Source organism: Ptychodera flava, chromosome 20 (genome assembly GCF_041260155.1).
Source record: "Ptychodera flava strain L36383 chromosome 20, AS_Pfla_20210202, whole genome shotgun sequence".
Classification (NCBI taxonomy): domain Eukaryota; kingdom Metazoa; phylum Hemichordata; class Enteropneusta; family Ptychoderidae; genus Ptychodera; species Ptychodera flava.
The window spans coordinates 21,394,903-21,417,211 of NC_091947.1; the positions used below are offsets into that span (position 1 = coordinate 21,394,903).

At 37.1% G+C, this 22,309-nt stretch overlaps 2 protein-coding genes across 2 annotated transcripts; one reads left to right on the top strand and one right to left on the bottom strand.

Annotated features, from left to right (window-relative positions):
- The first annotated feature begins 1,637 nt into the window (after positions 1 to 1,637).
- Positions 1,638 to 3,059, top strand: LOC139120800 (ectoderm-neural cortex protein 1-like). The gene has a single exon (XM_070685359.1). The coding sequence runs from the start codon at positions 1,638 to 1,640 to the stop codon at positions 3,057 to 3,059; it is 1,422 nt and encodes a 473-aa protein (XP_070541460.1).
- An 11,693-nt stretch (positions 3,060 to 14,752) lies between these two features.
- LOC139120304 (4-hydroxyphenylpyruvate dioxygenase-like protein) lies at positions 14,753 to 22,182 on the bottom strand. Its single transcript, XM_070684634.1, has 5 exons — positions 21,468 to 22,182; positions 20,455 to 20,627; positions 20,017 to 20,168; positions 19,454 to 19,578; positions 14,753 to 19,049 (listed from the first exon to the last, which is right to left on the bottom strand). Exons 1-5 carry the CDS (start codon positions 22,163 to 22,165, stop codon positions 18,866 to 18,868), a joined length of 1,332 nt encoding a protein of 443 aa, XP_070540735.1. The 5' UTR covers positions 22,166 to 22,182; the 3' UTR covers positions 14,753 to 18,865.
- Positions 22,183 to 22,309: the final 127 nt, after the last annotated feature.

Sequence of the window (22,309 nt, forward strand, 5' to 3'; positions counted from 1 at the left end):
CACTTTGAATATATCGGAGTAAACTTTAGACTCGGCCGGGTGGCTGCCTGCGTAGAGTAACACAATTTTGGCCCCGTGCATACTGAATGATAAACTAAATTTTACAAACGCGATCACACGACATACAGTGCAGGAAAACATTGAAGAAAAAATAAAATAATAAAAAAAGAAACAAATATCAAAGCACACCGCATTGAGAGCCGAGCAATTGTTAGACGTCTAAATCAACGAACTTATATCGGCCAATCTTTCCGTAAATTTGTAAATCATTGGCACTTTCATTGGTAATCATCATTTCTTCCCGCGATCTTTCTGCAGAGAGGAAGGACAGTTTCATAAAAAAATCATATAGGGGGGGGCCTACTAGCAACTGGGCTGCCATTTTTATTCAATCAGTAGGTCAGTAAGTCAGTCATACTGTTTGGAGAGACTGCCGAGGCAGTACAATTTACTACACACGATCGTGAAATGCTACGACTAAAGACTACTTTCGATGGTCTGTACCACAACCGCATGAATTTGGCATAAATTATGAATGTCATTCAGGATTCCAGTGCAGTTTGGTATTACTTATGTAGGGTATATAGTAATGCCAGAAATATTATTTTTTAATGTTCAAAATTACAAATTTATTAATAACAAATGAGTTTATACAGTTTGTTATACTAATACTGCATTTTGGTCCTTTGATCACTACTAGATTGCATGTACGTTCAGCAAAAATGAATATTTCTCGTGTTTTGTGGCAATAATGTAAAGACACTGAAGCGCCAAGATAATTGCTCGATGCTATTGGCGATATTTTATTTTTCAAAAGATTATATTTATCATGAAATGAAACTTTGATAACAGATAGTATGTCCGCCTTCAACATAACACGTCATGCCCACATAACTGTACATAAAGTAAAATTGAAAGAAAAAATACACATAGTAATGTTCTGAAAATAGAAAGTATGAAGGAAAGAACGAAAAAAGAAATGTAATACTACTAAGCATGAGTTCAATATGCTCCGTTCACTTTCAAGTCTCACCACAGTTGAATTTCAGCCAAAAAATTTATCGAGTGTGTTCATCCAAGTAGACAAATAGCATTTCATGTGCATACAATAGAATTGAGGGCTTGTCTTAGTCAAAGCAAGCAAAACCCAATGTCAAAGGTTAACGAAATATGTATTTCACGTCAGAATTGATACAGTAAGTGAAATAATATAATTTTAACAGGCGGGCTTCTGCGATCAGTTTTTCCTGATGGAGTAAACTACGCCCTCACCGACAAAGGGTTAAAGGTTAACAAAATATTATCTGCTGTCGGGAGCGCGCGTAGCTTGGAAAAATTGTGACCTGCGTATAATCAGTGTAAAATACCATTCGAGATTAACCATGGATGTGAAAAAGAGACATGGATGAACCAACAAAGGCTTGATCAACAGTATTGGTGTTGCATGATGTCTTCTACATCGCTACGTGAAGGCAGAGTGAGAATATTTTGACGCATTGTTCATTGTTCTCATCTTGACTTGGGTATCCATTAGCAGTGGTAAGACAGTGCCCGGTGCTCGTACATAGTGTTACCAGGCAGTCTGATGCCGAAGCCCGAACCTCGGCTATCAGTCAGCACACCAACTGTGAATCGAAATGACGTACTATGTACGAGTACGAGTCGGCAGCAAAGCATTTAACGTCAGAAGGCAACTGTTGACGCAAGCGAGTGAGTACTTCCGGGTTATGATCTCGGGTGACTGGCGTGAGAGCAAAGACCATGAGATACAACTGATGGGTCCGATCCCTTCAGAGACAGCGGCGAAAGCTGTTTTCGATTTCCTAGAAACAGACCAGATAAACGTTACTGAAGGGGCTATCGAAGAGGTTGTCATTGCCGCTGACTTTCTCCAAATCGGATCCATCTTTCCGCATCTCCAGCAGTTCATGACTATGGAAAACTGGAGCGAGTTTCGGAAACTGGCGCAAAGTTTGCACCAACCAATGTTAACCGATGCCGTTCTTCGCTTCCTGAGTGACAACTACATAGTCGCTTCGGAAACAGAAGAATTTCAGAAACTAACTGGCGACGATAAGGAGATTGTCCGTCGTTTACCATTGGGGAATTACAGCACAACACTGGTTGTCATGGACAGCAGTTTGAACATGCATTACTTTCACTACAACGATGGTACTTGGGAAGATCTCACAAACCTACCAAGGAGCAAGATTGTTTCCCGGACTGATTTCATTCTTGGTGGTCGTATTGCATCCATTGGACAGTATATATTTGTGCTTGTAGCGGAGGATATGACACAAACGGTAGACTTTCTCTGGGGAGGTAGAAGGTGTAGGGACACGATACTCAGTCTGACCAAAACGCTTATTTACAATACAAAAACAAACGAGTGGTGTGAAGCTGAACCCCTCAATCTGCAGTGTGTCAGTGAGAATTCCTCAGTGTCATATTGTGTAACCGCTGTCGGCGCAGCTATTTATGTGTTCGGGAAAGAAATGCACCACGCTTACAGTCTGGTTACAAACTCGTGGAAGACGGTTGCAGAACCCCCAAAAGATATCGTGCCACATTTTTGGCTGAGAAGTGGCTCACTTGAGACCAGAGTGGTGGCATGTCGGGAGAAACTTCATGTTCTTTGCGCAGACTCCGACTGTCCCCGAATGGTGAGCTATGACCCCTGTGAAGACCGATGGAGTGAACCTGACCCCATAACATTACCGGCGAACCCTGTTTCCGTAACAGTCCTCGGCAATGAGCGATTCGTATACATCAGTACATTTGCCTGTAGTGCGCATCCCAAGGGAAAGAAAAAATGTACCCAGCATCTACTTCGTTATTCGCCAGATCCCAAGAAGTTAGAACTTCTAAAGAAATGGCAGCACAACGAACCAATCAGCAAATCTCTAGCCCTCTGTAATGATAAACTTTACAGATTTTGCTCAGATCGAACTGTATGTGTTTCACTAGAGAATGGGTTCACGGAAACAATCTTACCTCCGATTTGTGAACATCCCCACAGTTCATTTCCTATCAGTGTACCGTGTGACTTTTTATACTAGATTACAATTTTTCGAATTCATACATCCGCAGTAATAATTTTACATTGGAAAACTGGCCTGAACACGTTACAAAAAATTTACAAAGACTTTTCTCATGGAAAAAAATGCGGAGGAGAGCATTCTGGCCTTAATAAGATGCTTATATGTGGCCTGGAGAATTTTGAGAATTCAGAAAATATTTACTTTTTGAACGACTTACAGCTTTTAATTACAAGGGCGGGAAAGGGAGTATTTGAATTGATAGAATGTGCCAATGCGGCGGAAGGCCCAAATTATCCCCGTTCAAAGGTGCTCATGAACCCAGCCTCAGTTTGGAAAACCCAAACGCGAGTCAAGAATTCGGAATTATACAGAGATTTTTCATTTTGAAAACTAGCCATACGCCGCGGGTTTATGGACTATTCCAGGACAATGCGGGAATGATCGAAACCGTCAACCTCTAGATTTACTTTTTGAACGACTTGCAGCTTTTAATTACAAGCTTTGCAAGTCCGATCTGTTACACATAATGTAATTACCAGTATATTCCCCGAAGGGGTGGTTCACTCTGACTCTTTGTACTGTCGTAATTCATTGGAAAATATATATAAGGAAGGGAGACGCTTCTGGAACTGATGAGTGATGATGTAGAACTGGAACTCTTTATTGATCGGGAACCATGGCTAGGCCACATGAATATATCAGTATTAAACAGCTCAATAATAGTGGTTTGACAACAATAAGAACATGGGGGCAGTACGCAGAATACCTCCAAGAGAAGGATAAGTTACAGGGTAAATTTTTAAATGTATAAACGAATTGCTAGAGCATGTTGTCGATTCCGTGGTATTTCGTGGAGCCAGTACTGTTATAGTCCAACTCGAGTGGAATTGGGATTTATTGCGCCCAAGGGCGCTAATGTAACGAGCGCGTGAAATATTAATTTTTCTGCAAATTTTGAGGATCATGGTACTACGACTAGTGGTAATAATTTTAGTTACTTCCCTCCGGTTCCGTCCCGTTGAATGCGCATGAATGCCGAACACATTAATAGTCCAGTCAATTTAGGGTTTAACCTAGGACTAATTGCAACAGAAATTATTTCTTCACCATGGCCTTTGGAAAGGTCTCACTAATGACATATTAAGAGTATAGGAAAATATAAGGGGTGCAAATTAGTTAAATTTGCATATATTCAAATTAGCTATATATCGCTTTTAAAATGACTGCTATACTCACATTTTGGGCATGTAAACTGAATTCAAGTGACTTTTTTCATTGCAACACAATTTAGCAAGGTTCAATAAGTTATTTTCTAAATGTCTTGAACAATAAATATCATGCAAATTAACTAATTTGCATATATTCGCAGTTTTTCCATTATTTCAGACAAAATGAATGTTTAAGCTCATATATAAGCACATTTTTTCTCTATGAGATTGTTAAGGTTTTGCAAGAATTATCAGATCCATCCCAAAATTTGCATGCTAATTTGTATGCTAATAATTTTAAAATACAAAAGGTTTTAATTTGCATAATTGAAACAAACTGTTTGCTGAATACAATACAATACAACTACAATAACTGCCGTTGACATTTTCTGGTTATTCAGAAATGCAGTGAATAGGGAGAATAGTTTCTTTTACGACGTTAAGGTTATTAATGAAAAATCATTGGACTTGATCAATTTTTTGACATCCATTGTCAATAGTTCAGTCATTTTCTCCTACATGTTCGATTGCAGTAAAATTTTTGAAGGAATTTTTATGCTTTTCGTAACTTTTTTCAATGATGATGGAAATATTCAGTTACTAATAAATGCTTCACCACACTTAAAGCCCCCTTCAATTATCATATTTATCTAGTATAAATATTATTTACTTGATGACATTTTCGATGGAAAACAAAAGAATGACAAACTATTAATGGGCTGTTGACACATTTGCTAATGCAAGAACATGGGATTGAGAAAGACGCCTTTAACAGTTGTGCCTGTGAATCATCTTTCTCATTATTGTACTATCATTGGTATCAATACGAGCATCATTTGACTCACCATGATGGTGTTGGTGATGATAATTGTTATAATGGTCATTATCATATCATAAATTTCTTCGTCTTCCTCCCTGTTCACATCTTCCTCTAGGAGGTTCATTTGTTTACAGCCAGAATCCTTTCGTTGACAACAAAAAGTCTAGACTTTGCTTATTGTCGGGGTTTTTGAGGCTGCTGCAGTTCATCGTAGAACCCATAAGAATGGGGAAGGGTAACTCAATGATTGTTGTGAAGCAAGGAATAATATAATTGTACTGCGTATCACATCAGATCTTCGATATGCTAGTATCACTCATAGGGCTGTTTATGCAATGGACTTTCCATTTACAGATTATTAGACTTTTGTATCATTACCAATAAGATCGATCATTCAAGGAATTGACAGTCTGGACAATCTGAGGTGAGACTTCCATAAGGTTCAAAATACAGGATGACCAATTATATGATAATTTGATGTCAAAAATTTGACACCTTAATTAATAAACTCGTTAACGGCAGCTTCTGTGATGCAAATCCCTTCACATTTTGGTTTTCTTGTTTCACGGTTATAAAATTAGAAAGAGCAGCTAAACCATGTAACATTATGAAAAGTATCTATATTTGTTTTACCAGTTATTTAGATTATCATGATTCAGTCCAACAGATTTTTTTCAGTTTTTCTTTAAATTCTATGGCTGTGAACTGTAAGATTAAACCGGAAATCTCTCTCTTTAGTCCATTATATGACTTTATATTAATTTTCAAATGTTGTCTTCAAGAAATTTCAAATTTTGAGAAATGCAGTGTCCTTTGATTATCGTAATATATTTCAGCTGTTTAAGGAACAGCTTTGCTCATTACATATTTCATGATAGTTGTTAAATTGTCGGTAGAGTATAATAATTGTACCTCTATATTATCATGATCATTACAATTGTATTTCTATATCAATATTATCATAAATTTCTGTACGTGGCATTAACAGGCAAGTTGCACACAGTCAAAAGTATATCTAATTTACCATTTATCACCTAACCTGGTCTTTAATTACATTTTACCAACACTTAATCTATATTAATAATACCGGTAAGGTTAAAAATAAAAGAAACCATTAGAGCTGAAACACAAATTTTCTTCAGCCTCCCTTAGTACAAAGCGTTGGTTATTTGGCCAAGCATTTTTGTATGCATTAAGATAATCAAAATCCGCCAGGAAGTTCCAAATATTATTGGCAGGTATAAGGATTAAATTGTCTCGACATTATGGAAATTCTCTAGATAATTGAAACGAATTATACGAATCAATCATTGTTTAATTTCTCAGGGCTTTTCATTCTGTACGCCCTATTAGTATACAATCATTACAATGAGTTAAAATACACAGAAAATAAATAATCATGTCAATTTCTTTGTACTGAGCAAAATGTTCATTCAAGTCATAAAATGATCATCTTTCGATAGGAAGTACTTAAAGTAATAAATAACTTAAACAAGTAGTTTTTCTTAATGTAACTTCTCATTTTAATGATAATATAATTAATTAAAATAAGTTGACGTCAAATTGAACAATGTGAGAAAACTATTTTAATGATCATCATATAGGATTTATGCACATGAGGAATCGTTGAGAAATAGGTAAAATATATTTAGCAATTAGTAAAAAATTCCAATCTCTCTTTACGATATTGTATAACATTTCAAGTTTCAAGTATTACTTTTAATAGAATGTAGGCATTTCGTATAAAATCTTTTACAATAAGCCCTGTTGCACAATGTAGATTGTATTAGACTTTGAATATACCTTTTCTTTGGCCTTTAAAATATTTAAGGTGAAGAAATAATTGATGTTCCAATTAAAAAAGAAAGTGATATGGTTGACTTATTGAACTAATGCAAATAAGAACTTTTTTATTGCTGTAAGATATATTTGAAAACATTGCCTAAATTAAAAACACAAAAATGATCTTACATAGTCATTACAATGTCAGCTGATCTCTTAAATGACTTTCGTAAATAGATTATCAGCACCAGGTTTGTATAGATCTATGACCCGTTTAGCCTTTGGGTAAATTAGCTGTCTTATTCACAACTTCATTAAACTTACGGTATGTAATTTCCATGACCCTACTAAAATTTACAATAAAGAAATAGTTCTAATGATCTCTGTTGTTTTTTAACATTATATATAGTCATCTATAGGTCAAAAAAAGGGAAAAGTAAAGTGGTAGGAGGGCACATTGTAGTTATGTAAAATAAGGAATCTTAAATGATATGATGCATTGCCTGCACACACAAAAATACATTAAATAATCAATTGCTTGAATAAAATGTCAATTTGTTCAATATATTTTTAAGAAATCTATTAACAGCAACGATTTTGTTCCCATTTCTGAGTTTAACATTTATTCAAATTATGCACTGTCTCACCTATCCCTGTTAGAGTTTACTAGTCATTTTGTTTGTCATTCTGGGACCCTTCCGAAATACAGAGTGGAACATAAACTACTTTTTGTGTAGATTAATATAATTTTTATGTGAAATGCAGTGAAAAGTGAAACACAGCGGCAACCATACTTGATTTACGCAAATTAGGAATATTTCTCGGGAGATAAAATATATTCAAAAATATTGCCTGGACAAAAAATAAGATAAATGCATACAATGCTTGAACATATTGATGCGTTTTCCTCAATTCAATATGCATATTTCATTTATCACTGAATGTAGTGCACCCATTATCCGTTTATATCTATACAGATTAGGTAATATTATACCTCTTAGATTGTATTGGACTTTTAGTATGTCATTCTAGGACCTCTCTAAAATACACATAGAAAAAAATAATTCTATTGCTGTCAGAAGTAGCTTGAAATAGTTATTAATTAGGGATATTAAAAGAAAAACGAAGTGTTATGGCGGCCATATTGGATTTATGCAAATGAGGAATATTTCTTTGACGACAAAATATTGCCATCAACATTACCTTAACCAAAAACAAGGCAAATAAGCCGAAAACCTGTATATATCATGTTTCTACAAAATGTTTTTAGTAGAAAACATTCTATCAGCACGTAGTTTGTAACCATAATCTTTTTACATTTATGCAAATTATGCATTCTTTACATTTCTAGATTGTACTAGGCTTTGAGTATGTCATTGTAGGACTTCTCTGAAATACACAGTGAATAAATTATTCTATTGCTGTCAGAAGTAGCTTATAGCTTAAAAATAGTTATAAATTCGGAAAAATACAAAGAAAAATGAAAGTTGTGGCGGCCATATTGGATTTATGCAAATGAGGAATATTTCTATGACGACCTAATATTTCCATCAACATGACCTAAACCAAAAACAAGGCAAATAAGCCAAAAACCTGCATAACATATCATGTTTAGCCAACTATTTTTAGCAGAAACATTCTATCAACTCCAAGTTTGTAACCATAATCTTTTTACATCTATGCAAATTAGGCACTGTTTACAATTATAGATTGCACTAGGCTTTTAGTATGTTATTCTAGGACTTCTCCAAAATACAAAGTGAAAAAAAATTATTCTATGCTGTTAGTAGTAGCTTTAAAATAGTTATTAATTAGAGAAAAACAACGAGAAGTGAAGTGTCGTGGTTGCCATATTGGAATTATGCAAATGAGGAATATTTCAATGACGACAAAATATGTCCATCAACATTGCCTAATCCAAAAATGAGGCAAATAAGCGAAAAAAACTGTAGCAAAATCATGTTTAGCAACATATTTTAAGTAGAAACCATCTATCAGCTACAATTTTATACCCATGAGCCCCCTTTACATTTATGCAAATTAGGCACTGTTGCACCCCTTAGATTTTATTATACTTTTAGTATGTTATTTCAAGGACCTTTCTAAAATGCATGGTGAAGAAATGATTTCTGTTGCAATTAGTCCTAGGTTGACCCCTTTTTTTGCCTAGATTGACTGGACTATAATAGCTGCGTTGAATGACCATGGGCAACCTATTGAGCAGCAATAGATGTGTGTGTTGTTATGTGTCAGATTCGCTTTCCACATCACGCTAAACCCATACGATCAGACAATGTTTGTTTGTTTGTATAGTATTAGCTTACATATGTATTTCCATGGACCCGATCATCTGTAACAAAAGACGAAAGTGTTGAACCTACATCATTCATATTTGGTACGTCGATGTTATGCTTTCTGACCTCGAAATATTGAAGCACGTAATAATCTTCTTGTCAACACAGGCTTTTATTTATAAAAACACATCGCGCCGTTATTGTTGGAAACTTCTCTGAGTGTAAATGTACTTTTGAATGGATTTTAAATATACAATTAATAAAATAATTTGCAATCTTAAATTTTACGTAATTGTGATAAACCTGAAGCTCTGAAATAACCAACAATATTGTGCCATAGTTTTTGATTTAGCTGTAAATACGAAAAATATAGCAAACGGGTTAACGTTGGTCAAAGGTTGTTAACAGCAAACTGTGTACACATTCATATATCCTCTAGCCAAGCAATGTTTCTTTGCCGGGCAGCGACTCCGTCACTGTATCACGCCGACCTAACCAAGCCGTGCGGACCGGACGATGGTACATATAGCATGAGCATTTGGACTATTTTGACGTCTGGTCAGTTGTGGACGACTTAAAATTTATTATGGGCGGGAAAGGGAGTATTTGAATTGTTTGAATGTGCCAATGCAGCGGAAGGCCCAAATTAGCCCCATTGAAGATACTCGTGAATCCAGCCTCAGTTTGGAAAACCCAAACCCGAGTCAAGAATTCGGAATTATACAGAGAATTACATTCTGAAAACTAGCCATACGCCGCGGGTTTATGGACTATTCCAGGACAATGCGGGAATGATCGAAACCGTCAACCTCTAGGGAGATTCCGGTCATTGTGATGGGGAGGGCCAGGAGAATCGAGGTGGTCCATCAAGTAAAATGTGACGCTCCCCATTTCCCCTTTCCAAAATGTGAACCTACTCCGCGTCTGTAACTTGTAATACGTATCCGACCTTGATAAATCTACTGTCTGTGATACTTACATTTATAACTCTGTACAGATTTTCTGCTCCATGAACCTACGCAAAATTCAATCTTAACGTAACGCAAGTAGCTTTTGCCATACATGGCTTGAGGCTTACGACGATAGTACAGATATTCAGACTGATTACCAATAGACAGACATTTGCTTAGCGCTTTGTTCATTAGAAGCTTCTGAAATCACTCGAACTTACTTTGCTTAAAGGCCTGTGTTGGCACCAGATTGTCTCATTAGAAAATTTACCCACCAGATTACAATTTCGATGGAAAACAAAAGGCTATCACACCTCTGTAATCCTCATACAGACTAGAACAAAGGCGATCACAGGAATCGCGAACAGTGCCTTTAATACTGATACCTGATTTCCCAAGTTGTGCACACTCTATCTGACCTTATCACTTCGAAAACTCCATTTATTTCAGTTACAACTACTATCACTGATCACTATTTGCAGAGGCATCACAATCTGCATCACTGTCACTTTTCAACATTCAAAACACATCATCATCATGGCAACCATCACTTACAGGGGCTTCCGAAATTATAAATATATAGTACAGAATTTTGTTACGTCCTGAACACCCATTTCCTGGTCATGATGGCTCTAGCGCCCGTTTATTGCGCCGAGGGGCCAGGCCTTACCAGGGCCGTACAGGATAGTTATAGCGATGTGTTTCTGGTAACGAAGGCCATGAGAGGTAATAAACGGGCGTTATAGCCCGAATAGCGACCAAGGATATTGGTATTTTATAACACTTCATATGATCATGCTGTTTTATATGTTATTGCTGTGCAGGGCTCGAAATTAACTTTTTACCCTGGTAGTTCACTTGGGCTACCATTTTCTGAAGTTTGTAGCCCAGTGACAATGGCTGGTAGTCCACGAATATTTTAATTTAGGGATACTGTACTCGTCCGAGGATAAGCCCGGTTCAGCAACACAAAACAGCAGTAAAACTAGGGGCTTCAACTCGAGAAACCCCATGTTATGTGTCACGAACGCTTAATGTATGCTAATTTATGAACATTTTAACACTTTCTATCACTTTCAAAATCGGCTTACACATCCAAAGAAATTGTAACTTGAGTAAAGAAAAACAGAACAAATATATTCTCACGATCTTTATGAACTGGCATGCTTTGTACACCCGAGTCCCTCTTCACAGAACGTAATACATTGATACTGATCGACAACCATAGATAAAAGACAGCTAAACTAAGCCAAGCTTAACTGACACGGTGTTTTATATTACTATTTCAAATCAAACTGATTACACAATCTCTGGATACAGAAGTGACAGTTTTGTGAAATTTCAGCATCAAAACCCCAAAACTTGACACAAGTACGTCTTGTATGCTGCCGATCAACAGCATAAGCTTAGTGTGAACTTGCATGCAAAGACTGCAAGGAAAAGCAATTCAACATTCCAGTATCAAACACTCTGCATCTTGTATAAACAACAACATAGCAGTGAAAATTGTAATAGTCACCAGAAAAAACTTTTCACAGATGAAAGGATAATTGCTTCGAACAAATGAAACTGCACGTTGACTGCAATTAGCTCGTCCCAAAGTGACGGACATGCATCGCACGCCAAGTATTTCATGTCCCAGGCTTTGGTAGTCCGTGTGGGCTACCATTTCATGGACTTTGGTAGCCCCAGGGAAAAATTGGTAGCCTGTGGATGCGGAACTACCGTTAATTTCGAGCCCTGCTGTGAATGCGCTCAAATATGTAGGCACTGCACATATTTTTAGAAACTTACTGGGCGATGCTCAACAGCGATTGCAGTGTTGCCCTCAGTTGTGCCAATTTCTTAAAAGAAGCAAAAGTGTTCTTAGCATACCGCATAACGTCCTTGGTTGCACTTGAAACTTTGTTATCGATGAACTCAAGTTCCTATAATACGTTATTGGGATGGAAAATCTTGCTGTTCTAGTCAGAGGCTCGTCGCTCATCCCCGCCCTAATCACCCGCCAATTGTTTTCAAATTCGCAGACGACACTATGCGTCTGGTCAAGTGACCGGACACTTTTCAAAAGCTGAAAAATACCCTCTGACGTCACTTTTTGGAAGCAGTAGAGATTAGACGTATCTATTTTCTCGCCACATGACGTCTTCTGACGAATTGCGACACGGAGTGAGTATGTGGCGTGTTATGAAATCATTTTTAACAATCCACACGCTCATTCCGTGTTGCGATTCGCAAGAATATGTCATGTGACGGGAAAATAGATATGCCTAGTCTCCACGTGACGTCAGAAGGTATTTTGGAAAGCTTTCCATAGGGAAATAATTGTCACCAAATTTGGATTTTCGAAAGACTATATCCCTTAGGAAATAGTTTTTGATCAAATTTGGAAAGTGACAGGTCACGTGACCGTAGTGTCGTCTGCAGCTTAGCTTTGAAACAATGGTGGGTGATGAGCACCCGGGATGAGTGACGAACCTCTCTTTTTAAACAGCAAGATTTTCCATTCAAACAGCGGAGGAACTTGAACAGCTCATCGACGAAAAAAGATTCAAGAGCAACCAAGGCTGCAGGCTGAAAGATCCGTTGCTCGAGGGCGCTCGGGGCGGGGGGGGGGGGGGGGGGGGGGCGTCGAGGACCCCCGGGGAGCGTAGAGAGCGTCCTCGAGCGACGGATCTTTCAGTCTACCAAGGATGTTGCTAGGTATGCTTAGAATACTTTTTGAAAGAAAGTGGTACTACTGTTACCTCTGTGGAGAAATCGCCAAATAAACTTATCACAATTGACTGTTGCGGTGCATAATATCATGGAGGTAGTCTCTACTACCTCCATGATAATATCAAGACACATAAAACCATAACGTAATACAACAACATGAGCGTGTAGCGCATTATAAAACACCTGTAACCTGGCTTTATTCGGGCTATAGCGTCCGTTTATTACCCGAGGGGCTGTGCGTTACCAGAAACACATCGCTATAGCCCTCGGCCTACGGCGATGTGTGCCCCGGCCGGCGCCGGCGCATGACCAGGTAATAGGTGTTTAGGCCAAAGTAATTAAATTCTTTGTTTTGCGTCCCCACCCGCGTAGATTTTTAAGGTTTTCACGAAAAACACACACAATGTATTTGAATAGGAAATTTTAGTACATGACCGCTTAGCTTTTCTGAACTAAAATTTTGTTACAATTTCTTATTTGCTGCAATCAAATTACACTGTGTTAATTTTCTTGTGTGTGTTTTTCAGCCGCTTAGACGCGTACCTTTTCCCATTTAGAGTGGACGCAAAACAAAGAATTTAATTACTTTGGCCTTACTATAGCTCCCAGTTGTTTCTCTATTGCATGCTATTAATATTCAGTTCGTCAACAAAGACTGTATTTTAATAAACAGTAATGATGGTGTTGACAATCGAATAATCTGGATTTTATTACTGGAATCATAAATGAACTGTATTCATTGCTCACAAATAAGTGAAGCTTGCGTTCCCATTATCACTCCAAGAGCTTTAAAATGAGCATCAACAAGTGGTATACCAGAAAATGATTGTAAAAAATTTAGCCCGAGTATTCGTTTACGAGGCACACTCTACCTCTAACGAAACCACTCGACAAAAAGCATTGTGGAAAGGAGCAGGTTATTTTGCATATTTTTGGACTAACATTTTTTCGGACTAAAGCAATATGTGATACAGTTAATATCGAAACACCAAGGGTTTAGTTGATCCAGGCAGCGGTCTGCGAGTAGATCTAGCCGCTATAAACTTGATGAAATTGTAATAATATCATGGCTTCAGTTCAGAAATGACAATTTGGATAATCGCGAAAAATACGCGAGGGAGCTGAAGATGCAGATCTACATGTGAACGTATCTACGATCATCAGCCGAAAAGTAAGACACACCCACAGTTTCAGGGGTACTTGGTGGCATTGGCTTGACTTGTTATTGTTATATGTCGCTGTTCCTAATGGTCTACACGTGTACGACGTCACATAATCGCTCATTGAAAGTCGTACCGTCCCGGAAGAACTACTGCTAACAGGGGCAGTAGATTGTTACTTATGGTTAACAAGCCTTGTAAGTTCTTTGCACCAAACTTGGTAATGTAATAGCCTGTGACTGGGTGATTTCAAATTCAACTAATGGCCGGGTGAAAATTTTATCCACGTCGAAACGAAATTAGCGTACGTATCGTAAAGCAATCGTTTCAATGATACAGCTACTGTAACTGCTGTGCGATAGCTCGAGATTCTGCCTGGATATGCTCGAGGTTTTTTACCTCGAGCTACATCACTGCAGCTGTAATACAAGTACGAGTGAACTTTGAAGTTAGCGTTTGGTCATAACAGTATCGAATTTCAGATTTTCATTGTTTTTTTGGAAATCGAATTACGAACATAATACCCTGTTCCTCTGAACACTGTGCCATTTCATTGGCGCGTTATGGGGGTCATTGATCCATGGCTAAAAAGGTTAATGGCAAAGTGATTCATCTTGAGTCCGTTCATCGTAGCTAAAATTCCGACGTGCACACGTCGGTTTCGCTTTCCCTAAAGACAGAATTATTAAAAAGGCTAGTGCGACAGGTAAATTTAACCCTAAAACAAGCAACTTACTTTCTTTGAGGTAACTAATCTACAATCATTCTATACTACGCTGTTTTTCATTGCATTGTAGCTTTATTTCTGTACAATTTTAATATGTACAATCAATAACAATTGTAAAGATTAAGCTTTCATTGCAGAAAGTTCAAACAAATTGTTTTAAAAATTGAAACCTTCAAAGTGCCATTATCACAGACCTCTAACAATTTCCACTCATTGTAAATAAATAAATAAACAAATAAAAATACTATAAATGCTTTTTTGCAAATGTTTCTTATTTGAATACAATGCCCTCAACACATGCATCTCTCAAAGACAACATTACAAGGAAAAGATATACAAAATACACTGGAAGTTCTGGAAATATTGGTTGAGTTTTGACAGTTAAGTTAATGACACTGAAAAACCTGATTGTACTGTCTGCCCCAAAATGTGAACCTTGCCCCTTGACCTCAAGGTGAGCAAAGTTATACAGCATTCCTTGACCTTTGAACTGGATATGAGCAATGAGACCAACATGTTTTGACAGAGTGGCATCATTTAGATGTGCACCATTGCATCAAAAGGCATGTTGTTCCAAACTGTCCCAACAAACAGAAATGACTATTGCAAATGATTGAACTCATTGGTTTGTAATGTGTTTTTTTTCTATTTCATGAATTTACCTGCATTGTTAGATAAATCTCATGTTGTATAGAGAAACAAAACTGAAATTATTAGCTTGCTATCTCTATGCTTGTAGGTTTAACTGAACAATAACTACAATGCCTATCTGTCTAAAAACTGAAAATATGCCATGCCTACAAATAGGGCAGGAGCCAAAATCTTAGCCAACAACTTACTCTGTGCAATATGACTGTTTTGATAAAAAGATGAGTACAATCAATCAAGGATCTTGACAGGTTTGATAACTTCACAAAAGTCTGTGTCAGACTGTCTTCATCATATGTTACATCTGCTACATCTGGTGATTATTACTGTCAACTCGGACAACTCGGTCAGTGACTGCATAAATTGGCTTATTGCCATGGCTATAACCTGCATTAGACTATGACCAACAGAACCCTGACATTCCCACTTTCAGGAATGGGAAATAGGAATAACACAATAGCTGCCATTGGTGAATCAGTGAAAACATCTTTGCTTGTGGTACATGCATGAATTTTGACAGTTTGCACTTTACAATAACTGACAGACATTCTTGTTACACTACTGTTGAAATCTGACGGCCTTACAGAAACATTATCTACACATCACAGTGTCAAACCTTTACAGAAGGGATAACATGTACGAGTTGAACGTTGTTTCAATGAAGTCATACATCCAACCTGAGCTGGGAAAGTTTTTCCCTGAAAAACACCTGCTTTTGGTTTCTATGTTTGTTCGGCGGGGATGCATACAAAGGTTTTTGTAGATTCACATTAAATAATCTATTTAAAAAATAAAAACAAAATGAAATGTACTCAGGTTTCATTAAAGCATGATGCTGAAAAGTTACGCATAAAAACATGAGATAATGGCTGATGTAATGTTTTTCTTCTATCCAACCAATTGTTCTGGTGTCATTTAATGAAAACATTTCAAAGCAACACATCAGAAAAAGAATACTGCATTTGTGAACTAACACAAAAGTAATACATGGAGAAGGTATACCTTGAACTCAAAAATGTTGAATAATGCTTAACTTAGATATAAGTTACAAGTCTTGCAACGGACATGGATGCCTTTTGCAAGAAATGGGCGGCATTTTAAAGGACCAGTAATGCTAACTTTTGATGATTTTTTCATTATTTTTGTTTTGTATATCAAGCACAACTTCTTACTCTACTCCCCAAAGAATATTGAAACACCCACTATTTAGCTTGTCAACTTAATTTCTACATGTGTAAAATGCAATATTATTATTTACATTTGAATCCTAGTCCGGACCAGAAGTCACTTTTCAGTAATAACAATGCAGTTTACACACATACGGGCTGAGTGTCAAGCTGAACACTGTGAAGATCAACATGTTTTGGGGAGTAGAACTAGGAATTATGGTTGACATGCAAAATAAAAATGGTGAAAAAAAAAATCATTGAAAGTTAGCATCACTGGCCCTTTAAAATCTATGTGAGGTAAGGTTTACAATAAAATAATACATGGGTTTTGTGAAGTGTACTTCAAAGACATTTCAGAACAAAAAGCTGCATCACCTTTACTAAAGGATGTCAATTTCTCTTGAAAGAAATGATTACCTGAGCATGTCTGTTTCCCTAATAACAAATAAAATCATCTCAAAGATATACCGGTACAACTCTATGAATACATAACAAACACTTCTGAAACCCACTATTAAAGTCATAACTTCATACACAATGCATAACATTACACTTGTGGCTATCTCCACTTATATTTTAAGTTTTTTTGTAAAGCTGCACCATTTTAAAGCTCGCAAATCAGTAAAAAATTGTCTGCATTCAAAAAATGCATTTCTCCTATCAATGGACAGAAAACCTCAGAGTAGTGTCAGCCATATGGCTTGTTTTGCTTCCTTTCACACGCTATACACCGAGGGACCCTTACCTACCACTGGTGCAGTGATACTGTTATTTGTGGACTGGTCCAATAGCACACAGTGGGATTTCATCAAGCTGGGTGTTATCTATTGAACTTGAAGTAAGAAACTCAGGCCATTCTGTTGAAGACTGTAAACACACTGGGTTTGAGGGAGTGACCCTCATTATTACTTTAACTGGTAGTTATACATTAGATCTACTATAGCCATGTTTAAAGGGCTTTAAATTTTGGTGTTTTTTTCAACTTTTTTTGTTTGTAATGTATAATTTTTGATGATTTTTCACCTTTTTATCTGATTAATTGCAAGTTCTTGTTCTATTACCAAAAGCATGTTTAAGATACACGGTATTCAGCTTATTGATGCAGCCTGTGCATGAATAAACTGCATAGTGAATTATCTTCTGGACTAAACAATACAGTGTATTTTACATGTATATACGCTTTGTTTACAAGCTAAAGAGTCGGTGTTTCAAATTGCTTTCGGAAGTAGAACAAGAACTTTAAATTATACAAATTAAAAAAAGTGAAAAATTATCAAAAATTATAGCTACTGGGCCATCTATTACCTTGGCAATGGGATACTGTAGTTAAAGATAACAGGCTATTTGGTCCAATGCAAGCAAATTAGCTTAGTTCAAAATTCCACCATTTTTGGAGGGTACTTGTTGCATGCGGCATGCCTGGGCAAGGGATCTTCTTGCCTACAACTGAATTTGACTGCAATTCACAAGACTCAGGGAGACATGCCACTTTAACCCTTTTCCTCTGCCAAGTTCATATTTCACCATCAGGTTAAAATGGTTAAATTAATGAAACACAACATATTCCGTATGGTGTATTTAACAAATACTGTACATTTGAAGGCTGTTGAAAACATAATACTGTAAACTTGATTTTTTTGGACTAATGATGCTATAACATACCAAGCCAAGTGGCTGAAAATACGTCATGTTTGGCTCAATGCCGCTTTTTACTGACTTGGCTGATGGGGAAGTGATATTGTCTGGCAGGAAAGGGTTAAAATACATCGGAAACTCTGATGACATTAGACATTGATGCTCTGTACCTACAATTTGTTAACCAAAGCCTCTGTAAACAGGACTGCCATCATTGTCACTAACATTGGGTTTGGGCCAACCATGGTTGTTGAGACTGTAGTACACAGTTGCTGTCCCTAACACTGGTAGCTTTATAGCCAAGTACCTGCCTATAACTCAGTTAGATTACGTTGCATTGCCAGACTCAAGTGATTGTACTTGTGTGCACCATTCAGTTGTTAAGAATATTCAAGAGTAGGGTATGTGCCATATCAGACATAAATTGAGAAAGTATTGCCCCAGAGATTGTAAGTAAAGAAAAGACTGTATGCATCTCATCATGTCTACAATGTACTCAAAGAATCACAAATGCTTCTGTACATATTGTAGAAATTTTGGGACAATCCAAAATTTGATTAGAATTGTATTATAGTGTGTGGGTTGTAATATTTCAACAAAATACCACTGCTCGGCACTGAAAACATGCAACTATGCTGGAAAATGTCTGTTATGAAAGAATCAGAATAAGTGAAAACCCACTCTAAATCAGAATAAGTGAAAACCCTCTCTCATCAGCTCTGTTCATCTTGCATTTTGACTTTCTTTTCATTCTGTTCATCCATGTATGCCTGGACTGACCTCCAGAGGGCGCTTATGTTCCCGGCACCAAAGCCTGTTGCACCATGCCGTTGGATGACTTCTAAAAAGAAAGTGTTCTCTTCAAAAATTGGCTGTGTGAAAACCTGCATGAGGTACCTGCGAGGATGGAAACAGAATGGAAGGTTGACATCAGATGCAGATTAGATTGATGAAAGCTATTAGCTTTAATGTAACAGACATATTGAAAAACAACTTTGGAATCACATGCGAATTAACACATGAAGGTATTATGCAAGTATTGATATTGTCAATGAATGGTGAAAAGACAGAATTTCTTCTTTTTGCAAATCTGGCTATTAGCATCTTCATGTTTAATATATTTCAATCTTGGCAACACTTTTGATTTTTATGGTGGAAGTACAAACATTTGCGCTAGCTTTTTAGCAAATGATTAACACATGACGTGTTTTGATGGTGAGCATGGGTGGCCTTAGTCTTTTCCAAATTCTTCCGCCATGCTGATGTTAACATAATATTGATATCTTCCTCCAATGTGTTACCTTTGCTCGTCTGAAGACACAGCATCAAATTCTCCAGCATCTGCCTCTGAATCAAGCAGTATTCCGTATCTCTTCATCAATTCAATATTCTCACCAACATCCTGAATTTCTTGTAACTTTCCTATCTGTTGGTAACAAAATAAAATTAAAAAAAAACATGAACAGACATGAATTTAGAGCTTAATTTGAATGGTTATTACTTGAGAATGGTATCTATTATAGTGAAATACGTAGAAGAATATTACGCAAAACCATAACCATGAATTGACATGACAGATTATTTCTTGTGCGTTAAGGATATCTTTAAAAGTATATTTTATGTAGAAGCAATATCTGACACAAACTGTGAATTCCAATATTCAGTCATTATTTACAAACACCCTGTCTTTCACCCTTAGCCACTGAGGGCGCACTTCACTGAGATCTAACTGCATCAAATGTTTGATGAACTCACTCGAATAATTGATATTAAGAGCAGGTATATAGAAATAATCAACAATTCTGTCAATATTGGGGTCTAAGGAATTCACAAACCCAATGAACCCTGACTTCTGACCCCTCACCTCTGAGTAGTATGTGTCTGGGGGAACAATCAGTGGTAGCTTTTCATCTTGCAATGTTGAAACTGCATTGACAATATCTGATGTGTGGAGACCAATATGCTGAATACCTGGACCACCATGGTTTTCTATGAATGTATCAACTTGGTTAGGACCTAGCAAAGATGAAAGAAAGTATAATATATTCAGGTATAACTGCTGAATGAATAAATAAATAAATAAATAAATGAATAAATAAATAAATAAATAAATGTTATTTGTAAAAGCCTTGCCCTCTTTGATATATATTACAAAAACATTTTGACCTAAGATTTATAAATTGTATATTGCTTTGTTCCATTATCGCAACTGTTGGAAGGAGTTTCCAGTCAGTTTAGGTTGATGTTTGTATTTTTTTTGATACACAAAGATAAATTCTTTTGAAGGTCTTTAGACGTATACCTTGTCCTGGCAGTGGTTCTGCAATGACAAATTTGACATCAGGAAGATCTGATGCCTGATTTTTCCTTGGTGAATATAGATGGGTCTCGGCACACTTCCAGTATTCCATTGCCTTCAATCTCATCCCCATGTCTTCTCCCTGGACTAGGAAGCCCTCGTCAACGTCTTCAGATCTGGAATGGTCAATGCATGTCGGTTAATCATTCAAAGTGTATTGTTATCTGCTGTGTATTCACACATAGTCAGTGTGCAATCTTAGCAGATTCCAATTATTCATTATACAGTAACAGGTTGGTGTGTAGTGTGCACTTTACATACAAACCAGTGTTTTCTCCAGCTTTCTCTCACATGGGGGAATGTTGCCTCCTGCTTGAAAACTCAGGGGAGATTCGGTTCTCATTGAAGGGAACTTTAATAAATTATGCAAATGTAAGTTAGGCAAATTAATACTTTTCATGGTATTGGCATATTAAGGTTACATCATTAGTGAAATATCAAGTAAAACATGTTCCTGTTTTTTTTCCCATCCAGAGTAATTCATTCACACTTCATTGATTTCAGTGTAAACACAATTTTGTTAACTTGAGGCAAATTCTAGTTGATTATCTTTCAGCTGATCACATCTTTGTGCAAATAGGAAGCTTCTACATATGTATCACTTTACTGTGGCCACAGGTAGTGATTACATCAACTGTATGATGTTGCATTATAGACAGTATCATGAAGTGGACAATTACTATAAATACTCTGGTTAAATCATAATCTCAAACCTCATTGTATATAGGTTATGAATTGTAAAGGTAATGGAAAATGTCAACTTTGTTGTGACAAAATAGAAGACATCTACCACTTTCTTTTCAATATAAATAAGTCAGTAAGTAAATAATAACTAAGTAACTAAATAAATACTAAAATACTCAAGGCTTTGCCTGGGTTGGACGGCAAATGGGGTGCTAACGGAGTGAAGTCCAACTGACAAACAATGTACTTGTTAAAAGAGTAATTAACTTTACCTGTTGACAAGGAATCGTTTGTAACCAAAACACTTTTCATAAAATTCCAAAATTGAATCGGCCATTCCATTGGGACAGGCGTACGTGACATGGTCAAAGTGCGATACAAGTCCAGTTTTAGAGCACGCGTTATCAGAGTGTGGATGTTCTGTGGTCGGGCTCGACATATTGAATCCCGGTAGAAATTTCCCCTTGTATTTTGATGTGTCTAGCAAAGAGTGCACAACATCGCCAACGTTTGATCTGACAGCGGCGTATCTGACAATGCCCATGCTGTCCTGCCAGTCCGTCGGCTCGTGTAAAACACCGGCACCGTTATCTCGTGCACGATTTAAAACTTTGTCTACATCCGTTACTTCAAAGGCAACGTCGACAACTGAGTTAACAAGCTTATGTTCCGATCTGTGAGAAGCTGTGATTGCCGTTGACAAATCATTAAATGCATGTTTCACCGGCCCGTTGCCGAACTGTTCCAGCATGGCTGACCCTGGATTTGAGAAGCCGGCATGTGCCGGTGACGAATGTGCTCGTTCATTGATGATAAACACCGCTGAACCACTCCGAACGGCCCACTGATGAAATACACCCGTCCTTCTTTCGGCAAAAAGCTGAAAATGAAGACAATTTGTGAATTTTCGTAGCATCTGCAGGCCATTTTTCACGTGAAGTTGTACGTGATGTACTCCGTTGGCCGCCATGATGTAACTTCACACTTGAGGTTAAAGGTCACTTACGAACACAGACTACCTAGCTTCTCAAAAATTTGTTATCAACAAGTTGTCTTGAAAGACTGTATCGATAACAACATCAGCAATTAAAATTGATATGGAGGGGGGTCATTG

Excerpts from the sequence above, each read along its gene's own strand:
- LOC139120800 (XM_070685359.1), top strand. The coding sequence starts at position 1,638 with ATGACGTACTATGTACGAGTACGAGTCGGCAGCAAAGCATTTAACGTC.
- LOC139120304 (XM_070684634.1), bottom strand. The coding sequence starts at position 22,165 with ATGGCGGCCAACGGAGTACATCACGTACAACTTCACGTGAAAAATGGC. Across the intron at positions 19,579-20,016 it reads CAGACACATACTACTCAGAG|ATAGGAAAGTTACAAGAAAT; the intron begins GTGAGGGGTCAG and ends TGTTACCAACAG. Across the intron at positions 19,050-19,453 it reads GTGTCTTCAGACGAGCAAAG|GTACCTCATGCAGGTTTTCA; the intron begins GTAACACATTGG and ends CCATCCTCGCAG.